This window comes from Hyperolius riggenbachi, chromosome 3, assembly GCF_040937935.1.
Source record: "Hyperolius riggenbachi isolate aHypRig1 chromosome 3, aHypRig1.pri, whole genome shotgun sequence".
NCBI classification, from domain to species: Eukaryota; Metazoa; Chordata; class Amphibia; order Anura; family Hyperoliidae; genus Hyperolius; species Hyperolius riggenbachi.
In genome coordinates this window covers 448381665-448397349 of record NC_090648.1, presented here as the reverse complement: position 1 = coordinate 448397349, position 15685 = coordinate 448381665, and the positions used below count along the sequence as shown (strand labels likewise).

Sequence of the window (15685 nt, the reverse complement as noted above, 5' to 3'; positions counted from 1 at the left end):
AATCTGCATGTATGTACGTGTCGTAGCAGTACCCGTACTCACTAAATGCGCATGCGCATGCTTATCTTCGGCTCATACACGTAAAAACTTACGCGTTCCCATACGTGCTGAGCAGTGAGCATGCGTACAACTGTCTGGACATGTATTGGGAAAAATCTGCATCATGGCCGCATCACGGCCGTGATTACGGGTCATGACCCGTATTTTTGTATGCATGCCGTGATCCAGATTTGACGCGATGTCGTGATCCATGCGGATCACGGCATGCAGATCACGACCTTCGTGATACGGAAAAATGGCCGTGAATCACGCGTACCCGTGATCACGACCATTCGTGAAAGCACCACTGTCACCCACCACTGCAGCCACCTTGCCCTGCTGTCAGTATGACAGTAGAGTTCCATGAGCAAGTCAGGAGACGATTTGATTGGCTCCTGACCCCGTGTAAACCAATCTCATTGGATCACAATGAGCACATGGTCACAGGGTCAATGAAATCAGCTCCTGACTGGCTCACAGAGCTCTGCTGTCATAGCAATAGGAGAGTGAGTGAGCTTCAGCAATGGGCGAGAAGCACGATCAGCGGTAGCGGCAGGTTCATGCGCCGTGAAATTGGTAGGCCCCTGTTTTTTGTACCAGAGGCGTCTGGTCCTTATGAGGCCAGAGACTGCTGGTACTAAAGTGGTTAAAGAGAAATCTGACTTTTCACAGCTAAAAAAGCACTGCTCATCCCTACTGTGCATTTTACAAATTGGTAGCAGCCAGCAAATGAAAATGTAAAAATCATTTTAAAAACACAAAAATATAAAATAACTTGTATAATACTGATTTAAAGCCATTTTAAGAATAGTGGGATTGTACTTCAATGCTTTTATTGAGTCAGTTCAGGGCAATTAGCTTATAAAATGCCTCGTTCACGCTGCAATCCATTTACTGCCCTTTTTAAGAAAAGTGCTATTATACTTTAAATGCAACCACTGTATTTCAATTTGTACCTAACATTACATTTTAAAACTGTTAAACTTTTGAATGCTCTACCCTCACAATCATGCCAATGGCTTGAATGTAAAAGTTATCAGAGCTATTATTGTTGGTGTACATGATTTTATATATATATATATATATATATATATATATATATATATATATATAGATATATATATATATATATATATATATATATATATTTATTTTTTATTTTAGACGACAACATATGCTAAAGAAAGGTATATAGAGGCTTCCATATTTATTTATTTTAAGCAATACCAGTTGTCTGGCTCTCCTGCTGATCCTCTGCATCTAATACTTTTAGCCATAGACCATGAACAAGCATGCAGCAGATGAAATGTTTCTGACATGTTTGTTAAATCTGACAAGATTAGCTGCATGCTTGTTTCTGGTGTTATTCAGACACTACTGCAGCCATATATGTTTAAATAGTTTTTATTGGGGTTTAAAAAAAAAAAATAAACAGTACAGCCAAATCGGCAGTTGTATACATTTGTCTATAAAAATTGAACATTGGTAACAATAACATAGCTTTTATAATGGCCATTGAGAACATTTTTCCAGATCAGTGTTGATGGTGATAGTAACATTTGTTTATAAGTCATACATGTAGTATTAATCAAATTGGTGTACTTAAAGAGAGTCTGAAGCCAAATTAAAAATGGCTTTTAAGCTTATATTCACATGCATGCTTGCCCCTGCTAAAACACAGCTATCCAACGCATAATGAGGGGTCTTTACCCCCCAAATCCCCCCTGCAAAATCCACAACCAACTTGGTTGTGGATTTTGCTGACCCTGTGCGCTTCCGTGTGAGGCAAGGCTATGAGCTGCCTCACACGCGTCTGTCAGCGGTGGATCTCCGCCTCTCCCCCGCCCCTCTTAGCGGAGGCAGACTGAGAGGGGCGGGGGAGAGGCGGCAATGCGCCGCTGATAGATGCGTGTGAGGCAGAGCTGCAGCTCATAGCCCTGCCTCACACGGAAGCGTGCCCTGGAGGTAGCAGGGGGAATTTGGGGGGTAAAGACCCCTCGTTATGCCGCTGGACAGCGGCGTTTTAGCAGGGACAAACATGCCCCTGCTGTATATAAGCTTAAAAGACATTTTTAATTTGGCTTCAGGCTCTCTTTAATGCATACGTATTTACACAACATACTGTTGCTAATCCTGTTGCTAGATATATGTTTCATAGTAGGAAGAATTCTATGATACTTCCATAGATAAATGATTAATTGACTATGCTGTTTTGAGATTAGTTATAATTCGATTGGAGCAGATCTCCCTAAGAGTTGGGGGACCAAAACCACCCTGCTGAACTCTCAGGGGTCGCATCCATCTCAATAAGTCAAAGCATAGTCATCTATGTGTTTCCGGTTAACATTAAGTTGAGTAGTTTCATTCGCTTATGTCTTATACTGCATATTATTTAAGCGTATTTATTTATTAATTCTGCTTATTTTGTATCCCAATATAGATTAACTTTTGTAAAAACAAAACTATAACTGAAAAATAATAAAGGGGGTAGGAGAGGATGGGAATACCCTACAGGGGCCTTATAGTCGAGAATCAATTGGTTTATACATAGCTGAGGTGGTAGGTTATTGGTACTTTGTGTGCATCATACAATAATACAGGATAGGGAAACTCAATGAAAGGAGTTTGATGTTGTCCAGAATTGTCATAGTGATATTGATATTAGATCAAAGTTTCAAAATAAAATAATAGTCAAATAGTTTGGAGTTAGGACATAATAACAACCATTGATCAGATTTCCAAAGGAGTTTATCCAATGAACCATATATCAGAGCCCAGGACTTTTCAGCAATTAATTGGAATTCAATCATTTTGAAAATTTCCTCAATGTTTGGTGTACTATGAGATTTCCAGTTATCAGCAATTGACAGCCTGGTGGCAATTATAAGGTGATGAGGAACCGTTCCTTTGGAGGTAAGTCACATACTTTTATATGAAGAAGACCCATATGAGATGGAATATGGGATAGGTTCGTAGGGAGTTTCTTTAGTAGGAGCTCTATCGCTTTCCACAGTGGTCTAATTTTTGGGCAATGCTAAAATATGTGGTCAATTGAGCCAATTTGGCCACAATTTCTGCAGCAATCAGGTGAGGCCTGGTGGTCAAACTGTGCAATTTTTTCAGGAGTTACATACCAGAGCCAGAACATTTTCAACAAATTCTCATGATTCTCATGATGTGAAGTACAGTGTGAGGAAGATTTGAGAGATTTCACAGCAAGCTCCCAATCCTCCTGTGAGAGGTCCATCTGTAAAAGCGTTGCCACTTATTTAATTGCCATTTGGGGACAGTTGTTTTACATGAGAGGAGTGTTCTATAGAGAATGGAAGTCTCTTTTTGATATGCATTATGGGGCTGTAGCAGTTTTGAGATATGTGTAGAAAGGGAGATCAGAGTAGGAGAATGCCTCATTAAGAAATGTTTAATTTGAGGATATTTGAAAATATCTGATTTTGATATCTGAAATTCTTTCACCAATGCATCAAAGGATTTGAGTTGGTTACCATTTCTTTCCACAATTTTTGAGTGTTTACTATGATTGGATTTTTTTTATACTGTGGTTAGTTTGCCATATCAAGTGAGATTCTAAATAATTTGAAGCTATGAGATGTTTTTGCTCTGTGTCCACCCAGGGTTTAGATTTGTTGTTTGTCCATATTACTTTTGTCTGGTCAAATAGAGTGGCTTTGTAGTATAATTCTAAATCAGGTACTCCTAGTCCAAGTTCAGATACGTGCAATGTCAACACACTGTTTGAGAATCTGGATTTTTGTTAGCTAAGATGTATTTATTAGTTATCTTTTGGAGTGTAAGAAAAAACTTTTTGGAACTTTGATAGGCATACTGCAGCCATATAGATCAACAGGCCTGCCAGACAACTTGTGTTGCTTAAAAGGAAATAATTATGACAGCCTCCATATACCTCTCACTTTAGTTGTCCTTTAAGTAAACTTTTAGCAGGTGTCACTCTTAGAGGTACTGCAGTTAGGATCTCTTCTGTATAATCTCTTTTCACAACACAGAGGGCCTGATTTATTAAGACACCTCCAAGGACCCCCATTGATCTAAAGGGGGGATGTTACAAGGGATCAAGAAAAGCAAGGCTAGATAAGTCTACTATTATGCTGTAAAATAGTCCGACGTGGGTTATATTAGAACATAGTAAAGTCACTGATCGTTTAATAACTTAACTTTTTTTTTTATAAACCCAAACTGTACTGGATTATTAATAAAAAAAATTTGAACATGTATACACTAACAATCCAACAATTACATCAGCACCACTTTCTGTAGCCCTCACTGTTATCCGGTATGATTCACCAGCTACCCATTCACACCCGAGACCTCGTAAGAAATAACATGACCCAGGGAAGAAAAATATAATTGGGCAGAAATTTGACACTTCTCACTTATGGGAGTGCTAACTTTTATTGCCAGCGGTTTAGATATTAATAGCTGTGTGTTGAGTAATTTTGATGGGGCAAAAAATGTACTCTGAACAACTGGCTACTTTAGACAAAAAACAAACAAGACAAATAACATTAATATTGTGCTTTTCTCCTGGCGGACGCGGACTCAAAGCGCTGGAGCTGCAGGCTCAAGGGCATGCTCAGTAGGCAGTGGCATTGTTAGGGAGGTTTGCCCAAGGTCTCCGACTGAATAGGTGCTGGCTTACTGAACAGGAAGAACCAAGATTTGAACCCAGGTCTCCTGTGTCAGAGCCAGAACCCTGGCCTTAAAGGGACTCTGAGCAGTCCCTAAAATCAAAAATTGTGCTTACCTTGGGCCTCCTCTGGACCACCGTAGGTCGCGAGGTCCCCCGGCATCATCCTGGCTCCTGCCTGTATCCCTCCGGCGGCTCCTGTTACCGGCAACACCTGCGCCGGGTGTCGGGCCAGCTCTTCCTGGTCTTTGACGCCGCTTGTCATCACACCGGCCGCTATACGTCATCACGGTGGCGGTTAGACCGCGCATGCGTGGGACTGTCACGCCGGCCGGCGTGATGATGCATAGCGGCCGGTGTGATGACGAGCGGCGTCAAAGACCAGGAAGAGCCGGCCCGACACCCGGCGCGGGTGTCGCCGGTAACGGGAGACGCTGAAGGGATACAGGCAGGAGCCAGGATGATGCCGGGGGACCTCGCGGCCTACGGTGGGCCGGAGGAGGCCCAACGTAAGTGATATTTTTGATTTTAGGGGACTTTGCAGAGTCCCTTTAACCATTACAATATCCAGGAACATTGTACCAATGTGTCTTATCTTCGGTGTTGTCCCTTGAATAGATGTAAGAGGTGTACTAACTTGTGAGATACTGTATTTGTAAGGCATTCGCTCACCGGTCAAGATCAAGCATTGTTTCTGTATTATGTGCAGTCTAAACCATATAACTCATTGTTTATTAAACTGTCAGGGTGGTGATTCCATGACATTTGCCACGTAGTTAAGGGGCGGTACCACAACCAAGCTTGCCATGTCCTGCTTCCATGGCTCTTTCGAGTACAGCTAGCTCTTCCTAGTGCAGACTACTGTCTTGATAATGCACAACCAGTGCATACCATGTCTAGACATGGGCAGCCAATCAGAACATTGGGGAAGTCAAGCACAACCTGTGCACAGCTTTTTAACTCAAGATATTTATGTGGCATGCATACTTACATCAGTTGCAAAAACTACTCATTTTGGTTAAGTGTCAGAAAACCTTAGGGTAGTGAGTGCATACATCTTGTCTCTTTAAAGCAAACCAGAAGTGTTCTAAAACTTTCAACCTAAAAACATGGCGGGCTTGAGTACCTATTACTCACCATTGCCTGCTGCTTGTTCTCTTCATGATTTCTCCCATTCTCTGTTTCAGGACTTCCTCACCTCAGAGCCTCCCGGATGTTCACTACTGGTGAACTGGGCATGTGCAGGTTCTGAACTGTGCATGCCCAGTAAAAGAAAGCGTTCATGCACTTCTTCCTTTTACTGTACATGCATGGTTCCTAACTAGTCTATGCCCAGTTCAGATTTGCTTTTCCAAGGCCACTTCCTCTGGATTATTCGACTGATGAACCAGCTGAATATTAAAAGGACTAGGAAGCGGAGGGAACATGAAGAGAACAAGCAGCATAGGGAGTGTCAGCACTAAGCATGTAATCTAACCCTTCATGGGCCCAATTAATTTTTATTTATTTTTTTAATTCAGAGCTACTTAAGTCAAATATGGAACAATTTTTGTTTATTATTTTGTACCAGTCCTGTATGGCTTATTTTTGTTTGAAAAAAGGGAATTGAGAATCTATAACAGATGTGCTTCTTCCTTATGCCTCACTTACTGATGGGAATTACTAAGACCTTGACACATTTTCCTGTGACACATTTTTTCACAGACCGATAACTTCCTTTATTAAGTAGCTTTTCTGTTGTCACTTTCTCTTTTACACTCAGATGGGAAGCTTCTGGTGACTAATATCTCTGACCTGCATTTTTATGGTAGTTATTAATTATTATGTATTATTATATGCTTTTTGAAAACTTTTTGTTAGCTTTAAATCATGTTATTTGTACCATTCCAATCATGTTTTAATGGTCTTTTCTTTTTATTTCCCTATGGGGCTCCCTCATGATTTAATTACCTTGATTGAGGGAACCACTTTGATCCTAGCTAGGGATGCTCATTTGGATTTAGGGGAATTGAAATTTCCGAATTTCTGTTCAGAAATACGAATTTCCGATCAGAACTCGGAAATCAGTTTTCTGCGGAAATACTGCATTACTGCAATTCTGTAATATTAGCCCAATCACAGAACTTGAAATCAATGGACCAATCAGAGAATGCAGAAACAACTCAGAAGTATTTGGCCAAACAGAGGATGCAAAAAATGACAAAAGAAAACACTACTCGGAAATCGGAAATCCGAACTCGGAAATCGGATTTCTGTAGAAATACTGCATTACCCCAACTCAGTAATTTTTAGCCCACTCACAGAACTCGAAAGCATTGGACCATTCAGTGAATGCAGAGTCAACTCGGAAGTATTTGGCCAATCAGAAAATACAAATAAAGAACATAAAAAACACTACTCGGAAATCAAAACTCTGAAATAGGAAACCGATCTTAAAGATAACCTAAAGTAAAAAAAAAAAAAAAATGAGATGAACTCACCTGGGGCTTCCCTCAGCCCTCTGCAGCCGATCGGTGCCCTCGCAGCTCCGCTCCGATGCCTCTGCACCCGCCGGCGAACACTTCCGGTTTCGCCGTCACCGGCCGACAGGCATGGGAACGCGAGTGATTGTTCGCGTTCCCAGCCTGTATATCGCCCCCTATGCTGCTATTGCGACCTCCATTTTTTTTTTTACTTTAGTTTCACTTTAAATCCATGGAATTGGTAATCAGCATTGGCGAAAATTGGAATTTCTTTGAATTGAAAATTGACATTTCCGACCATCCCAACCCAGAACATTAAATTGATTCTCACTGTACATTAATAAAAACTTCAAATTATTTTGATTGGAGTACTTGCTGCATGATGTAACCTGATTGGTTGGACTGGTGGTGGTGGTGGCACACACCCATTAACTAATATCATCCACCTCTTGGCAAGAAACACAGATGAGTGAATTGCCCTACTACACTAGAACGTATACATTTTGAAGCCTCTACCCAAAAAAAAAACCAATACAAATATATAAAACTTATGGTTACATTAAAGTAAAACTGAAGCTAAAAAAAAAAAAAAAGTCAGATACTCACCTTTGGAAAGAGAAGGCTCTGGATCCTATAGAGTTGTCACCCACGTTTCCTTGCCTGTATTCTACCAACTGAATATACATTCTGGGACCCTCAGAAGGCTTTATGAGCACTAGGTCGGCTTCGCACTGTGCAATGCACAAGTTCTTCTGAAGCCTTGCTAGGAAACATGGAGGTGGCAAATTTGAAAGGGGGAAAGTCTTGGAACCAGGATACTGAGAGCGGACAGGGAAGGCTCTGTAGGATCCAGAGCCTTCCCTCTCCGTAGGCAAGTGTTTGACTTTTTTTTTTCTAGCTTCAGTTTTGCTTTAATACTGAAAAAAAAAAAAGAGTGCAAGCAATCGCTTACATACTAAGGACATAGCAGTAATAAAGAGTTGTATTGGACAAAGGTACTTTCATGGACCAACTTTTACTTCATCAGGTAATAAGTGCCACAAGGCTTTTGGGAAACATATGCAAGTGCCTTTTGTGCTGGGTACACACGTTGCTTTCCCGCACTCGATTCCCGTCGATTAGTTTATTTCCGACATGTCCGATTCGCGGGTCGATGGATCGTTAGGTCAATTTGCCATACTTTACATGGCATTTGACCTAAAAATCATCGAAATGCACTCGGAAATGCTCAGAAATAATCGAATCATCGGAAATCGAGCGGCGCATTCGATGCAGGAACACAACGTGTGTGTTAGACTTTCTTATCTGTGAGTTTTGCTACACACAAGCAAATCTACTTTCAATTCTTCGAGCTGACTAAAAGGAGGTTTATCTATTTATTTATTTATTTGGGTCACTAAAACATCACCTATTGAAGCAACGTTTTAATCTTTTTTAAATAGAACTCTTTGCCACATTTTGAGTCCAGTGTCACTATACCATAAATATTTCTGTATGCAGTACAATTTGTTATTCCGCAATGTGACAACACCAGTAAAGGTTACGTTCTGCTAGAGCTAGACACTGCACTTATCATCTATTTATTTGCAGTACAGGGAGGCTAAATGTAAAGTGTGCCTGAGGTAAAAAGTGATATAATTAGATAGACATCTGTATGTGCAGTGGCAAGCATATTAATTATTAGGCTACGTTCCTTTTTTTTTCTGCCTGAAAGAGTGACAATTTCTCTCAAGTCAGGACCCAGTCGGACTATACTGTTATCCTCACTGATTTGGAATTACAGCCATAAAACTATTTACTGGCAGAGAACAACTTCTGGGTGCAAGGGATAGATAAAAAAGTTCAATATAAAATAAAACTGTTGGATGTCTAAAAAAAGTCATTTTTTAGGAATAGGTGTATGTACAATTTCAATGCTTAAAGTACACCTGAACTGAGAGGGATATGGAGGCTGCCATATGTATTTCCTTTTAAACAATACCGGTTGCCCGGCAGTTCTGTTGGTCTCTTTGGCTGCAGTAGTGCCTGAATTACAACCCTGAAATAAGCAGGTGAGTAACCCAGGCATACTTCAGTCAGGAGCACCTAATTTGCATGCTTGAGTCTATGGTTACAAGTATTAGGAGGTAGAGGCTCAACAGGACAGCCAGGCAATCTGCATTGTTTAAAAGGAAAGAAATATATGAGCTCTGTCTCTGTTTAGGTGTGCTTTAAACTCAGTGACTCAATAATGAGTAAATAATGTGTTACAAACTCAGGTGTCAATACCCATACAGTGAATAAAGTGACTAGTGATAGTTTCATGCATCAGTGAAAACTAGTTATAAGGACAGATTTTGCATATACATAATTTTGCACCGTAATTTGACATTTCAAGGGAAATCATAATTATTTTTGTTTGTAACCGTAATCAGGAACCGTAATTTCACAATTTCATGTAATTGCGGCACCATTTTATGCTGATTTATATTTTTAGTTGCAGATCCCCTATCACCTATTGGGGATGATACATGCTATCATCACCAAAATTGCTAAGTATGTTAAGGGAAATATTGGGAACATGTCAAAAAAGTTTCCAAAAAGAAAACCAGGGTTGACCAACGGTGGAAAGGACTTGCTCTAGTTGCTAAAATTAGAGTTATAACTAAATGTGCAGTAAGAAGAACATGAAAACAGTAGTTATAACAGCAAAAGCAACACCAACTAAAGGACCAAGAGTGAACTTCATTTCTGTAATACTGTATATGATACAATTTTTGCTGTTTTGGGGACTTTTCCCCTAAATTAGCATAAAATTGTTTGGAGCTGAAAAAAGGTGTTAAATTGATACTGTGCTATTGGAGGTCCAATATATTTTGTGGATAAGGCATAACACTACACAAAAAAAGGTTTGGATGTGATTTAAAGCCATATCTACCTCATTGTGTACAGCAGAGTCCCATCTTCTGTTATTCGTAAAAGTTTATTTGGCATGGTCATATTGTGTGCCACTGATTTCTTTCCATTGTGAAAAAATGTATCAGGCGTCCATATTTTACTTGCCATTAAATTATTAAGTCGAAGGACTGTCATGGGACCCTTGAATTTGAGTCTTTCATCTCTCCATCCTTGTCGAAAAAATACATCAATTGTGTATTCCTGATTTAGAAAAAGAAAGAAAAGTAACATTGTTCAGCTTTTTCAGAAGCATTACAGAATGTTAAAGAGGCACCGTAGGAACATGTAGTAAAATGTAGTCAATTATTCAGGATACCCGATGTCTGGTACAAGTAAGTACATGTAATTGAATTTATAGTGTTGTTAACTCAATAAAAATTATTTGGTAGGAAAAAAATATATTCAGGATACACGCTTTTAAATAAATGATCCCGGCTTCAGCATCAGAAATACTTCCTATAGCTATATATTGCTGTGAATTGGTATGTAGCCCCGCCCTCCCAGTGATATGTAGCCTAGGCTGTTTAGCTATATGGAATTCTCCTCCCAGAGCATTCTGGGATACCAGGGCCATTATGCAATTCACCTTTTCACATAAGTTTTCTCATAGGTAATATTTTCACAACTTGTCATAAAATGTCTTTCAAGCCACCATAAAGCAAGAAAATACTCATCAACTTTAAGGTACTTTTTCAGTTGTAAAATGTTGAAAAGTTATTTTAAAGTTAAGATGAAAAATGATCACCTAGGAGAAAACTTGAGAAAAAAGTGAATTGCATATGGCCTAGGTGTTGCTCCTACTGACTATAATACTGGCTTATGAACACAGAGGGCCATATGCAATTCACTTTTTCGTCTGGGTTTTGTCCTAGGAGATAATTTTTCATCTTCGATTTGACATAACTTTTTAGCACTTTGCAATTAAAAAAAGTATCAAAAAGTAAGTGAAAAAGTACTGTCAAAATAATTTTGAGCATTTGTTTGCTTGCTGGTCTTTTAAAAGGCATTTTATTTACAAGTTGTGAAAATATCACCTAGGAGAAAACTCAGGAGAAAAGGTGAATTGCATATGGCCCTGAGTATTGTAACATTCCACAGAGATCTCCTAAGAGCACTAAAGATATCTCCACCTGTGATACATTTTAGAATGTTAGGGTGAGGAAAGATTTTACTATGGGCAAACACGGAATAAATAATTTATAAAGTAATATTGTGTAAAATAAGCAATTTATGAATTACCTTATTTTCACTGCAGTTCCTCTTAAAGGAGTTATCAGGCTATTTTTATCAAAATAAGCATAACTTACTGGGGGCTTCCTCCAGTCCCAAGCTCCCAGCATGTCCCTCGCCGCAGCCCTGCACACAGCCGTCCACTGTAGCTCCGTCCCGGTCCCTGGGGATGACGTCAGGCCGAACTCCAGTACTGCGCCTGTGTGAGCGACGCTGTCAATCACCGCCACGTGGATCGGAACGGACTGCAGAACTACTGCGCCGGTGCAGTGCGCTCCGGTCCACGTGGCGGTGATTGACAGCGCCGCTCGTGCAGGCGCAGTACAGGCCGACGTCATCGCCAGGGGCCGGGACGGAGGTCGGCCTGACGTCATCGCCAGGGGCCGGGACGGAGCTGCGGTGAATGGCTGCTTGGGGCTGGAGGAAGCCCCCGGTAAGTAGTGCTTATTTTGATAAAAATAGCCTGATAACTCATTTAACCACTTGATGACCCAGCCTTTACCCCCCCCCCCCCCCCTTTAAGGACCAGCGCTGATTTCGCTGATCTGTGCTGGGTGGGCTCTACAGCTCCCAGCACAGATCAAACACCAGGCAGAGTGACCAGATCGCCCTCCTTTTTTCCCCACTAGGGGGATGATGTGCTGGGGGGGTCTGATCGCTCCTGCCTGCGTGTGGCTGGCGGGGGGGGGGGGGGCACCTCAAAACCCCCTCCACCGCAGGATTCCCCCTCTCCCTCTTCTCCCTCCCTTCCCCGGTGATCTGAGGCTGCACAGGTACGGATTTGTCCTGTGCAGCCTCTAATAGGCTCCTGCCTGTCATGTGACAGCGATCCCCGGACGCTGATTGGCCGGGGATCGCTGATCTAGTACAATGCAGCTACTGTTAGCAGCGTTGTACAAATGTAAACAAAGCGGATTATTTCCGCTTGTGTTTACATTTAGCCTGCGAGCCCGCAGGCTATTCACGGAGCCCCCCGCCATGAATTGATAGGAAGCAGCCGCTCGCGCAAGCGGCTGTTTCCTGATTAATTAGCCTGCAGCCGGCGACGCAGATCTGCATCGCTGGTCCTGCAGCTGCCACTTTGCCGACGCGCGTTATGAGTGCGCGGTCGGCAAGTGGTTAAGATCACTGAGGTTTGATGATGAAGAAACTGTATGGGCTTGATTCACTAAGACAAATAGCATGCCTTATCAGAGATAACACACCTTATCAAAGTTAACATGCCTTATCAGAGTAGCATAACGAGCGCTACGAACTTACAGTATGCCTGCTAATTGGCAATGACGAGAGCTCCATTTGTTTTGCCCTGAGCCCCTGCGGGTTCGTAGTGCTTGCTATGCTACTCTGATAAGGCATGTAAACTTTGATAAGGCATGTTATCTCTGATATTGTTTTTTAAATGCTTGGTAAAATGGCAAACATTTCGCTTCTACAAAAAAAAAGTTTAACGAAAGCTTTTAAAGGCTTCAGGGGAATAAAGAGATAATTTGCATATTGAGCAGCGGAGCATTGTGGGTAACCACAGATGTTCACTTAACCTCCTTGGCGGTTATCCCGAGCTAGGGTCAGGGCGGAAAACTGCAGCTAAGAGTGGTAATCCCGACCTCTGCTCGGGGTAGCCGCCAGAGGCTGTATGGAGAGCAATGTGTGCAGCGGGAGCGTTTCTACATACCTCTCAGGGAACCCGATGTCTGCTGGCATTCTTCTTCCTCTCCCCCGGGGCTCTGCTTCCTGCTAGTGAGATCACCGGCTGTCGTCATGACGACAGCCGGCAATTTCATTTTAGAGTTATAGTGCCACCCGGAGGATAGAGGTATAACTGCAGCGCTGGAGCCAGGAGGTGAGTGATTGAAGAACTGCTGCAGATCTCCCTGGCAGCATGATTTTTTTCCAGGTTTTAGGGTCTGAAAGGGTGCAAAAAAAATTGCACCGCTTTTAGATCCTAAAATCTGGAAAGAATCATAATGCCAAGGGGGTTACAGCTGAATTATCGCAAGTACCTTCTGTTTTAAGAAGGCAAATCACACCTAGCATTGCTTTTCAGTAGGAGGGCTTCTAAGTCTATTTTAATCCCCTATGCTTTCCTTGTGGTTTTGGGTCACCCCGAGCTGCTTGGTTACTCTGTTGCACTTAATAAGTGATGAGGAAATGCATAATATTAGTTCACCATTTTTGTGCCATGCGGTATTAGTACAGAGTGTGCTGGAAATTACAAGTCCAGCCCTACTGAAATGCATCCCGTATCTATTGGTTGCAGCACACAAGCTGATTCATTGTTTTGATTTCAGTTGCAATCCAATAACATTTTCACAGAAAACAAAAAACTGAAAATGGATATAAATGTGATTTGCGAAAAAAAGATCAGATCAAAAATCTCATTGTAAATGTTGTAAAGTTTTTACTGAAACTGCTCAGGCAGTATGGTGCTCCTCTGTCACCAGTTACAAAACTATAATTATTTTATGGAAGTCTGCCTACAGTTGTTAGAACATTGTATAAGCAAGGTAGACTGTTTCCCTAGTCAGTAATCTTAGTTAAGGAGGTACACCACATGAGCCACAGAAAGTTGAATTTGTAGGTATAATGTAAGTTCTGTTATAATAGGGATGTCCACCTCCAGTCCTCAAGAGCAAAGATCCTCACACATTTTTGGCATGGCTCAAATTGGTGGAAGTAAAAACTCCACCCTCAGCTATATAATGTAACAGGGATACAGAGGCGCCAGAAGAATAAAAATGTCTAAGCGCCTCTGTAAGGCTCAGCTACAGACCTGCACTGTACCTACTCCTACCTATTGCCTGATGAAGCAGGATCAAACCTGCAAAACGTGTTGCATTTTCCGTTGGAGTTTGTAAATACATTTTTTCTGCTAAACTTTGTTGGCATATCTTGTGTCTGTTTGGATGTAAGTCCACAACTGCCTCCACCCCTGGTGGATCAGTGTCATCCCCTCTTTTCCTGATCTACGGAGAGCGACTTCTTAATCCTGGGTTGGGTCAGGTCTAATCTCCCCAGCTGCTATTACAGTGGTTGCCTTTGAGGTAACCCTGCTTTGTGAGTATATTTTTATTTACTCTACCAACTTCATCCCATATTACTAGTACATACTACACTATATTTGGCTCTTGGTGTCCCTATTTTTTTTTTTTTTTACCCTCAGCTATATAGCCCACAGTGGATTGGTTGAAGAGGAACGTTACTGTATATAATCAATAAAATTGAAGATTTTATAATATTAATTTATAAATTATTAAATCAATGTTTGGTCATCGTAAACGTTTATTTCACCCATTATTTACATTCTTACATTTTTCAGTGATGCTGGCATCTTTACTGCAAGTGAAATCACTCTGAGATTCCCCCAGTCCTTGGTTAACGCAGCAGGAATATCACATGATCTCACAGCACCAAAAAAATAAAACACTCTTCTTTAATATTTCATACATCCATAATAGAATTATTTAGAATTTATTCAGAAATTCACGAAATAACACATAAATAAAACATATCTATTTGTATATGTTCCTTTTAAATATTCATTGATTTTTATCACCTTTATGTAACAAACTACGAGTCATATACAATTAATATTTTCTCCAAGTTGATATTTTTGCACCTTTTAAATAAAATGTTTTTTAAACTCCAAACAAGCAAGAAAGTACATAAAATAATTTTGATAGTACATTTTCTACTACTCTTGGTACTTTTTTCAATTGCTAAATGCTGAAATGTTAGTTTAAAGAGAAGGTGAAAAATTATCACCTAGGAGAAAACTTAGGTGAAAAAGTAAATTGCACATGGGCCTAAGCTCCATATGTAATTCACTTTTTCTCTAAGGCTGCTTGCACACCAAGACGTTACAGGCGCACGTTAGTGCGCCTGTAACGCTCCCCCAACGCACAGCAATGTAACACAAGTGGGCTGTTCACACAGCCCACGTTGCGTTACATGTAACGCTGCACGTCCTGTGCAAAGTGCAGCATGCTACGGCGTTGGAGCGGCTATAGCCGCGTTAGACTGTTTGCACATGCGCAGTGGGGGGCGGAGGAGGCGGGGAGAGCCAGCTACAGTAGCCGCGCACATGGCTACTTAATATTCACTGCACTGGCGGGCGCTGATTGGCCGGCGGGACCACGTGATGCGGAGTGTCTCGCTCCGCATCACGTGGTCCCGCTGGCCAATCAGCGCCACTCTGGGAGATATTATGGGCATCGAGCAGCCTAACGCGGCTCACTCTACCGTCGGCTTTTGCAGCACCATACGTTGTGTTAGGTGCACGTTATGCGACCTTAACGTGCCACCTAACACAACGTCTTGGTGTGCAAGAAGCCTTAGGTTTTCTCCTAGGTGATAT

At 41.4% G+C, this 15685-nt stretch overlaps 1 protein-coding gene across 3 annotated transcripts in view; it reads right to left on the bottom strand.

Annotated features, from left to right (window-relative positions):
• GABRA1 (gamma-aminobutyric acid type A receptor subunit alpha1) overlaps window positions 1–15685 on the bottom strand; it is a 281789-nt gene that overhangs the window by 110569 nt on the left and 155535 nt on the right. For all 3 annotated transcript variants that reach the window (XM_068272974.1, XM_068272975.1, XM_068272972.1), the window contains exon 5: window positions 10082–10302. In XM_068272974.1, the coding sequence (XP_068129075.1) occupies window positions 10082–10302 (221 nt within the window). The remainder of the gene's footprint in view (window positions 1–10081; window positions 10303–15685) is intronic.